Source organism: Anguilla anguilla, chromosome 2 (assembly GCF_013347855.1).
Source record: "Anguilla anguilla isolate fAngAng1 chromosome 2, fAngAng1.pri, whole genome shotgun sequence".
Lineage (NCBI taxonomy): Eukaryota > Metazoa > Chordata > Actinopteri > Anguilliformes > Anguillidae > Anguilla > Anguilla anguilla.
Window position 1 is genome coordinate 70788899 of NC_049202.1, and position 10000 is coordinate 70798898.

Here is a 10000-nt window from a genome sequence, read left to right on the forward strand (position 1 = left end):
ACTGCATCGGGCATAATTGACGAGGAAAAAGGACTAAAAGAAAGTCAGTACGCATGGTGGCAATGACTGTTATTGCATTCGATATTGATCGCTGCAGTTACGTCCCCACGCCCTGCTGTGTGCTACTGCTGACTTAATTCAAACTGTTTTTTGGGGGCGGGTAGAGGTAGTAAAGGCCAGCCATTGAAATGTAGCGTGTTGCGCAGCAGATGTAGTGCAAGTAGGCTTCCACACACAGCGCAGTGTGAAACCCCCCCCCAGTGCTGGCTGGCTTCCTGCTCCAGGCTGCTCTGATTCCAGCACTGGAGCTGAATCTGAACAGGATGGGTTTCCTCACCTATGTGCCCCCCCCCCAGGTGATCACGGCTGGGGCTCAGATCCGCTCAGGAATGACCGTTATCCGCACCCCCCTGCAGCAGGCCGGGGCCCTGGGCAAGACCATCCTGCGGACCCCACTGATGGTGCAGCCAGGTATTCTCCCAGCCAGTAGGTCTCCTCTGCTCTTCTGCTCCTCTCCTCCCTGCTGCTCTTCGCTGCTCTCCACTCCTCTCTGCTCCTCTTCGCTCCTTCCGGCTCCTTTCTGCTCCTCTCTGCTCCTTTCTGCTCCTCTCTGCTCCTCCCTGCTCCCCTCAGCTCCTCTGCTCCTCCCTGCTCCTCTCTGCTCCTCTCCGCTCCTCAGCTCCTCTGCTTCTCTCTGCTCCTCCCTGCTCCTCTCCACTCCTCCCTGCTCCTCTCCGCTCCTCCCTGCTCCTCCCTGCTCCGCTCTGCTCCTCCCTGCTCCGCTCTGCTCCTCCCTGCTCCTCCCTGCTCCCCTCAGCTCCTCTGCTCCGCACTGCTCCTCTCTGCTCCTCTCCGCTCCTCTCCGCTCCTTCCTGCTCCTCCCTGCTCCTCTCCACTCCTCCCTGCTCCTCCCTGCTCCTCTCTGCTCCTCCCTGCTCCTCCCTGCTCCTCCCTGCTCCTCTTTGCTCCTCTCCGCTCCTCCCTGCTCCTCTCCACTCCTCCCTGCTCCTCTCCGCTCCTCCCTGCTCCTCTCCGCTCCGCTCTGCTCCCCTCAGCTCCTCTGCTCCTCTCCGCTCCTCTGCGGCTGTATGTCCCCTCTCCAGTCTGAGCATGTGCACTGGCTCGGTTTATTACTTTCTCCATATCGGGCTTTGAGTTTGTGTGTTTTTTCTCTCATTCTGGTTAAATGGCTGTGCTTGTGTGAGACATCTGTTTGTGACCCAATTTGTTTTTCTACATTATTGTGAAGCAAAAGCAATTGAATGCATTATGAATATTCAGCATTTAGTTGTGCTTTAAGGGTGAAGTATCCCCACCTATCGGACATGCTCACCGTAATTTGTCATGTCCTTTCTGTTTATTAATCTCACTCGTATTTGGAGGGTGTCGCCGGCTGTGTGAAGGCTAGGCATGCGGCTGTCTTTGATGGCCAGGAAAGCATTTTTTATTTTATTTATTGTGCATTTATCATTCGGGAATCAAAGCAAAGGACATATCTTCAGATTTTATTTTTCTCTTTCTCTGGGTGTGTCCTGCGAGCTCTTGCCAGTTCACGCTCTCTCTGGGTGGACTCTGCTCACGTACCTCTTTTTCACACGTGCTATCAGAGCAACCTTTCATTGCCTTTAATGTATTTTATGTGAAATTATTGCTTTACTAGATCATTTCTTTCTTATAAATCCCATGTAATGTGTTGTGTTAAAGGCAGCATCTATACCACAGCTGGTCTTGCGGTCTGTTTGGTGAGACTTGGGAGTTTAGTATAAGACAATTGAATGGAACAACAGGCAGAAGAACATGCTGTGTTTTCGCAAGTCGTAAATGTCTTCAATAAGCAGTTCCAGAGACTGTTGAGGATTGTGGTGTGCGGCATTACTGATTGTGTGTGTGCGTCTGATTGTGTGTGTGCGTGTGTGCGTGTGTGTGTGTGTGTGCACGCGTGTGCGTGTGTGTGTGTGCGCGTGTGTGCGTGTGTGCGTGCGTGCGTGCGTGTGTGTGTCTCCGTGGCTCCTACAGGTCAGACGCAGCAGGTGGTGACGCAGATCATCCGGGGGCAGCCGGTCTCCACCGCCATCTCCAGCGGCAGCTCGGTGCAGACCAGCGCGGGGCAGCGGGTCCTGAGCACCGCCGCCCCCTCGCCCCACGGCGCCGCCGCGCCCCCCGGCCAGCTGCCCGCGCCGCAGACCCCCCAGGGGCCCCGGCCCCAGCAGGGCCAGGTCAAACTCACCCTGGCTCAGCTCACCCAGCTCACCCAGGGAGCACAGGTGAGCCCTGGAGCCGACCCCCCAGCCCCAAGCCACGCCCGGCCCCCCCGGCCCCAAGCCACGCCCCCAGCCCCGCCCCCCTCTCCACACTCCGCTTCTCTGCGTCTGTCCGTCCTGTCATACAACCCAGCGTGTGTGCATGAGTGTGTCCTGGGTGGTGGCTGTATTGTGTGTGTGTGTGTGTGTGTGTGTCTCTGTGTTTTTTCATTTATTCATACAAATGAGATGTTTCTGTCTGCTATACCTTGATTACTGCAATACTGTTTTGAGCTGAAGGGTAAGTATTTTGCGATATTTGATTTGTTCTTTCTGTTGGCTTTGGTTTTCTTTTGTAATTTGGCTTGTTTTCTCTTCATTATCCTTTGCCTTAGTTTTGTGTTTTTTTTTTTTTGATTTTGTTTGTTTTTTTTGTGCGTGTGACTTCCTGAATTGCCTGTCTGTTCGATTGGATCCCCACCTCTGAATTGTTTTCTTTGATACTTTATCCTTTGTCTCAGAAGCAGCATGGCGCGGCTGTGGAAAGGCAGCAGGTCAGCATCCATACCCACACAGGGCTCCGGTGGGCTGGCAGGTGCACCTGCGCAGCCTGCTGCCCCTGCGCAGCCGGCCTCCGTCCGTCCGTCCGTCGCCATTGTGATGTGTCGACTTCCTATTGGATAGCGCTTTCCACGTGCACTCACCCACGTAGTCTTGCCTGTTTACTAGCCTACTGGCTAAACAAGTTATTAGCTATGGCTGCATATGTAGGGGAGCGCAACCTAATTTTGACTCAAAGCAATCTGTAGCGTCTGAATTTATCTAAATTTATGTGATATGAGTAGAATTGAATTTAACGTGGCTTTTTCATCTTGAAAGCGAGCTATGTTTTGGTATCTTTAGCTAACGTTAGCCGTGTAAATCACAACTAGAAGGTAGGCTGTGTAGCTAGCTAGGTAGTTCTTTCTGCCCACCTAAATATTTCCCTGGCTAATATCCTAACTGTCTTCATTGCTTTCTTAGGTTTGTAAGGATATCTACCTTGGTAGCAAATAGCTAGCTAGTTTAGTAGCCTTGTTATCGAACTTTTTAGTCTATAAATTTTGGAACCTATGACGTTAGCTGTGTAAATTACAACTGGTAGGTATGCAGCTAGCTAGCAAGCTGGTTAGCTATCTAATGTAGGTCACGACTGCCAGCTTGCTAGCTAGCTCTTTAACTAATGTACCAGTAACACTAAGTTTCAGATGTTCACAATTCAGTCATAGTTCGATACATCACAATGGCGACAGAACCGAATATTGACCGTAGCGGGCTGTGCAGGGAGTGCAGACTGTGCAGTCATAGGCCAATCACAGCCCCTGCTTTACTCATTTCTCTCCGGCTGTGCTCCGCCCCCTAACTGACCAACTGCGTGTTGTGTGTCTGTGTGTTATGCGTCTCGTGTGTCTGTGCGTCTGTGCTTGTGCGACCGGCAGGGAGGGAACCAGGGCCTGACGGTGGTGATCCAGGGCCAGGGCCAGACCACAGGCCAGCTGCAGGTCATCCCCCAGGGCGTGACGGTCATCCCCGGGCCCGGCCAGCAGCTCATGCAGGCCGCCATGCCCAACGGGCAGCTCCAGCGCTTCCTCTTCACCCCCATGCCTCCGGCCGTCTCCGCGGGCAACGCCCAGGTGACGGCGGTGACCGCCACCAGCACCACGCCTTCCACACCAGGTAACTCCGCCCGCCCCGGACGCTAATGGTTTTGGGTTGTCATTAGCCCTGGCTTTAGGGTTTTTCGGAGGGAGAGTTTTCCTGGATTGTCAGGTGAAGTGATCTGTGTGAATATAAATGTGATTTTAATGCGTAAATTTGATTGGCTGTAAGGGCCCCGAGTGTGGTGTGAATGTTGATATTTGATTGGCTGTTAGGATCCTGAGTGTTGTGTGAATGTTGATATTTGATTGGCTGTTAGGGTCCTGAGCTGTGTGATTGTTGATATTTGATTGGCTGTTAGGGTCCTGAGTGCTGTGTGAGTGTTAATATTTGATTGGCTGTTCGGGTCCTGAGCTGTGTGAATGTTGATATTTGATTGGCTGTTGGGGTCCTGCGCTGTGTGAATGGTGGTATCTGATTGGCTGTGTGGCTGTGTATCCCAGCAGGGCCCACTGAGCAGAGGGTGCTGCAGCCGCAGCTGCCCATGGCGGCTCAGCCTCAGGTCCAGGCCCCGGCCACGCCCCAGGTGTCCCTGGCGTCCCAGGTGTCCCAGGTGTCCCAGGCCCCCATGCTCCCGGCCCAGCAGGCCGCCGCCCCGGTGCAGGCCGCCGCCCTGGCCCCCGCCACGCCCCCCGCCGCCCCCCAGGCCCACCTGCCCCCCCAGACTCAGGCCCACATGCCCATCCAGTCCCCCACGCCCCTGCAGGTGAAGGCCCTGGGCCAGGCCTCGGTCAAGCAGGCCCCGGCCGCCGCCGCCGCCGCCCGCCCCCAGCTGCAGCTGCACCCCCACCCGCCGCAGCTGATCACCGTGCCGCAGGTGCAGGTGCTGTCGCAGATCCAGTCGCACGTGGCCGCGCAGCTGCAGCAGCAGGCGCAGCAGGGCGGCGGCGTCCCGCAGCAGATCAAGCTGCAGCTGCCCATCCACATCCAGCAGGGCGGCCAGGTGCAGGCGCACCAGATCCAGAACGTGGTCACCATCCAGACCGCCAGCGTGCAGGAGCAGCTGCAGCGGATCCAGCAGATCCGCGAGCAGCAGCAGAAGAAGCGGCAGCAGCTGGAGGCCAAGCGCGAGCAGTCCCTGCAGACCTCCAACCAGAGCGACATCATCCAGAAGCAGGTGGGGGGGGGCCCGTAGGCTTAGCCAGGGGGGTCGGCTCCCTAACGCTCAGTGTTAAGAACACAGGGCTGACCGTACGGTTACTCTAGACGGCATGGCGTCCAAGCTAATCCAAAAAGGGTGTGCGGATTTTTGTTTTAGCCCAAGCGCTACACCTAAACAGCTAGATTCAACTAATCAAAACCTCAATCAAGACCCTTAATGTTGGATTAGAACAAAGACCTGCAGCCACCGACACTCTTCAGGATGAGATTGGACACCCTTGGTCTAGACAGAATCGGTGACATCACTCAATCTTTTCTTTTGATCAGTCTTTCTTCTCCTGTGATCACTCATTCCGTTTAGCTGTGTTGCCCTTTTCCTGATCTTGTGGTGGCGTTGCTGGTAGGTTTCTCTGAGGTGTGTTGGCTGTCCCAGCGCGTGCAGTAGCCGGGCGTGTCTGGGCTCTTAAACGTTAGCGCTGCTGCTGACTCTGTGGCGTGGGCTTTGTGCCGCAGGTGGTGATGAGGCAGAACGCCGTAATCGAGCACCTGAAGCAGAAGAAGACGCTGTCCCCCGCCGAGCGCGAGGAGAACCAGAGGTACGGGCGTCGCCGGGGGCGACCGAAGCCAGCGCCTGCCCCCCCCCCCCCCCCCCCTCTGGGCCCCCCGCCCCCCAGCCCCGTACCCGCTGTGGGGCCGCAGCCGTGGGTTTCGTGTTTGCGAATCCTCGGTGGGGGGAAGGGGGGGGGGGGGTTTCGCGAATCCTGAGGTTCCCCCCTTGGCTGTGAATCCTGAGGGCCGTGTTTACCCACGTGTCCCGGCTCCTGGGAAGGGTCATGCTGGGGCTCGGGGGGGGGGCTTTGTTGTCGGGGGGGGGGGGGGGTGAGGCGGACCTGGAGGGCCAGGGTGGGTGGGGGGGGGGGGGGCTCCGCGAACCGCGCCGTCACCCCGGTTACACCGCGGTCGCTCGCGGTCTCCGTGTCGAGTCTGGGAACCGGTTGTGACCCCGACCCCCACAGCTGGTGCGGCTCTGTGTGTATCCGACTCCCGAGCCTTTCCCACGTGCAGCCGAGCCGAGCCCTTCCTCACCACAGCGCCCCCCCCCCCCCCCACCCTCCAGGCCCTCGCTGTGGGTTACACCAGAAATACTACTGTGAACAAGACCTAAAGAGCCTCTCCCGTCTGCTGGGTGTTGGAGCTTTTGAGGATGTATGACTTATGTAGAGATAAGAATTAGAATTGTGTTGGGACGGGTGGGGTAATCGATGATCACATGCAGTTTGACAGATTTATGTGGAATCTCCCTTTTTTTTTGTCGTGTCAGTGTAGGGAGTGTTTTGTGAGCATTATTCTCTTTGTGAACTGGCCCTCAGAATGCAGGTCCAAGCGTAACCGAGCTCACGCTAATACGTAGCCCTCGTGTTTTGCACCCCCCCCCCCCCACCAAACCGCCCGCCTCCACCTTTGCAGAATGATCGTCTGCAACCAGGTGATGAAGTTCATCCTGGACAAGATCGACAAGGGCGAGAAGCAGGCGGCCAAGAAGCGGAAGCGGGAGGAGTCGGTGGAGCAGAAGCGGAGCAAGCAGAACGCCTCCAAGCTGTCGGCGCTGCTCTTCAAGCACAAGGAGCAGCTGAAGGCCGAGATCCTGAAGAAGAGGGCCCTGCTGGACAAGGAGCTGCAGCTGGAGGTCCAGGTAGAGGGCGCCCCAAAAACGCCGACGCCACCTGCGCCGCGCGCTCCGGCACTGTGTGAAGCCCCGCCCCCCCCCCCCCCCCCCGAGGGCGAGAGTCGTTACGCTTCGGCTTCTGTGACAGTGTTCCGCTGACACGCACCACTGCTTGCGGTCACGCCCACACATTTGTATCCATGTTCCACACACACAGCGCATTATTCACTGTACTACCTTACTGAAACACCTGTATCCATGTTCCACACACCCAGCAGGATATTCACTGTACTACCACACTGAAACACCTGTATCCATGTTCCACACACAGTGCATTATTCACTGTACTACCATACTGAAACACCTGTATCCATGTTCCACACACAGCCCATTATTCACTGTACTACCACGCTGAAACACCCGTATCCATGTTCCACACACAGCGCATTATTCACTGTACTACCACGCTGAAACGCCTGTATCCATGTTCCACACACCCAGCAGGATATTCACTGTACTACCACACTGAAACACCTGTATCCATGTTCCAGGCAGCACGTTATTCACTGTACTGCCACACTGAGACACATCTATCCATGTTCCAGACACAGCACGTTATTCACTGTATTACCATACTGAAACACCTGTGTCCATGTTCCACACACACAGCAGGGTTATTCACTGTGCTACCACACTGAAACACCTGTATCCATGTTCCAGACACAGCGCATTATTCACTGTACTGCCATACCGAAACACCTGTATCCATGTTCCAGACACAGCGCATTATTCACTGTACTACCATACTGAAACACCTGTATCCATGTTCCAGACAGCATGTTATTCTCTGCACCACCACACTGAAACACCAGTATCCATGTTGTACACACACACAGCCTCCTGTGAAGGCCTCCAGCTCGGTGTTAATTCAAACTACGGTCCCCCTGCAGTGGTATTTCTGACGAGCACAAGCATCAGTGTTGTGGGGAAGTCCACCATTTTTAGAGGAGACACAGTAAAGATTTCCTGTGGCACAGATTTCGGTTAATTTGTTGTTCGTAATTTGTTATAATTTGTTAATTACGTCGTTGGAGTTGCTCGGAGAGTTGCGAGTGGCGGTGTGTGGTGGGGTCGAAAACCCTCTCTAACCCCCCCCTGCCCGGCTCTGTGCCTCAGGAGGAGCTGAAGAAGGACCTGAGCAAGCTGAGGAAGGAGAAGGAGAAGGAGAAGGCCCAGGCGGCCGCCGCCTCCCAGGCCGCGGCCAGCGCCGCCCAGGCCATCGCCGTTACCGCCGCCGTCGCCTCGCCCCCCTCCGCCCACAAGCGCAAGCGCGAGGACGACAAGGACCACACCCCCACCAAGCCCAAGAAGAAGAAGATGATCTCCACTACCTCAAAGGACACCAAGAAGGACACCAAGCTCTACTGCATCTGCAAAACGCCCTACGACGAGTCAAAGTAAGGACGCGCCTCCAGCCTGGCACGCTTGTGGAAGCTGCTGGCACACCGCTAGGGCTTCTGGGAAATGTAGTCAAAATATTACACATGATGTTTTTCATATGACTGCATTTGACAGTATTGGGTTTTCCAGTACACATTACGCAGGAAGTCAGCTGAAATTTGCTGCAGTTATAGAATAATACGGATAAATCTAAATGCAGTTATACATTTCACAATTTCTATTAGGGAAATGAGTCCACACGCTCACTAATGAAAAATGGTTCCCGTTTAGTTACAATAATAAAATCATCAGCATTTCAACCCAAACTGGGGTTCCATTACATTTACATTACATTCATTTGGCAGACGCTTTTATCCAAAGCGACGTACAAGAAGTGCATTTTCATGATCGTAGACAACTGCTGAACACGGGTTCAGTAAGGTACAATTACTTATTTTGTACAGCTATTTCTAGCTGAGAACAATGAACACTATCCTGGTCTAACATCTGCAAAGCCAAACTAGGCAGAAGATTAAGCTAGAGTATTAGGACAAATACAATTTACCAAGAAGTGCAGGGATGGGGCAACATGTAACAAGTGACAAGGGTATTTTTTTTTTTATTTTTTTTTTTTTTAAATATGTATATATATATATATATACACAGCATGGTGGTGGTTATTCTAGGTATAGTCTGAAGAGATGAGTCTTCAGGCCACGGCGGAAGATGGATAGTGAGGGGGAGGTTCGGAGAGGGACGGGGAGTTCGTTCCACCACTGGGGAGCTAGGGTGGAGAAGCTCTGTGATCCCTTTGGGCGGGTGGGAGGGGTTACAAGACGCCCTGCTGCTGCAGAGCGGCGTGGTCGAACAGGCACATAGAATTGAGTCATGTCCTGCAAGTAGATGGGGGCTGTCCTGTTGGCGGCAGTGTAGGCAAGGGTCAGGGCTTTGAATCGGATCCTGGCAGCGACCGGTAGCCAGTGAAGTGATCGCAGCAGAGGAGTGACGTGGGAGAATTTGGGGAGGTTGTAGATGAGCCGGGCAGCGGCATTCTGAATCATCTGTAGTGGCTGTATGGCACAAGCTGGCAGGTTTGCAAGGAGAGAGTTGCAGTAATCAAGGCGAGAGGTCACCGTAGCCTGGACGAGCAGCTGGGTGGAGTGCGTCGTCAGGTATGGTCGAATCCTCCTGATGTTGTATAGGAGGAATCTGCAGGACCTTGATGTTGCCTTGATGTGCTCCTTGAGGTCCAGTTGGTCATCCAGGACCACCCCCAAGCTCTTGGCAGAGTGATAGGCAGTCACTGTGGTGCCATCAACCGTGATTGAGAGTTCACGAAGCAAGGAGGTCTTGTGCGGGAAGAAGAGCAGCTCAGTTTTGTTGAGGTTGAGCTTCAGATGGTGGCTGGCCATCCAGGTGGAGATGTCAGCCAGGCAGGAAGAGATCTTATCATTGACCAATGTGGCCGAGGGGGGGAAAGAAAAGAAGAGTTGTGTGTCATCTGCATAACAATGATAGGAAAAACCATGTGAATTAATGACTGAACCAAGAGATCTGGTGTATAAGGAGAACAGCAGAGGACCCAGTACAGATCCCTGCGGTACTCCCGTAACAAGTGGATGAGAAGCAGAGGCAGACCCCTTCCAGGTGACCTGGTAGGTCCTATCTGCAAGATAGGAAGCGAACCAAGACAGGGCAGTCCCGGCAATTCCCATCCCAGCCAAGGTGGAGAGGAGTATTTTATGGTTGACCGTGTCAAAAGCTGCAGACAGGTCAAGAAGGATCAGGACAGAGGAAAGGCGTGAGGCTCTTGCAGTGGCAAGTGCCTCCGTCACAGCTAGGAGTGCTAGCTCCT

General features: G+C 54.4%; 1 protein-coding gene across 1 annotated transcript in view; it reads left to right on the forward strand.

Moving 5' to 3' along the window:
* bptf (bromodomain PHD finger transcription factor) overlaps nt 1-10000 on the forward strand; it is a 60118-nt gene that overhangs the window by 43802 nt on the left and 6316 nt on the right. Inside the window, exons 22-29 of the mRNA XM_035404267.1 lie at nt 357-471; nt 2017-2264; nt 2762-2794; nt 3719-3956; nt 4382-5055; nt 5553-5635; nt 6507-6732; nt 7882-8162. Of these exons, the coding sequence (XP_035260158.1) occupies nt 357-471; nt 2017-2264; nt 2762-2794; nt 3719-3956; nt 4382-5055; nt 5553-5635; nt 6507-6732; nt 7882-8162 (1898 nt within the window). The remainder of the gene's footprint in view (nt 1-356; nt 472-2016; nt 2265-2761; nt 2795-3718; nt 3957-4381; nt 5056-5552; nt 5636-6506; nt 6733-7881; nt 8163-10000) is intronic.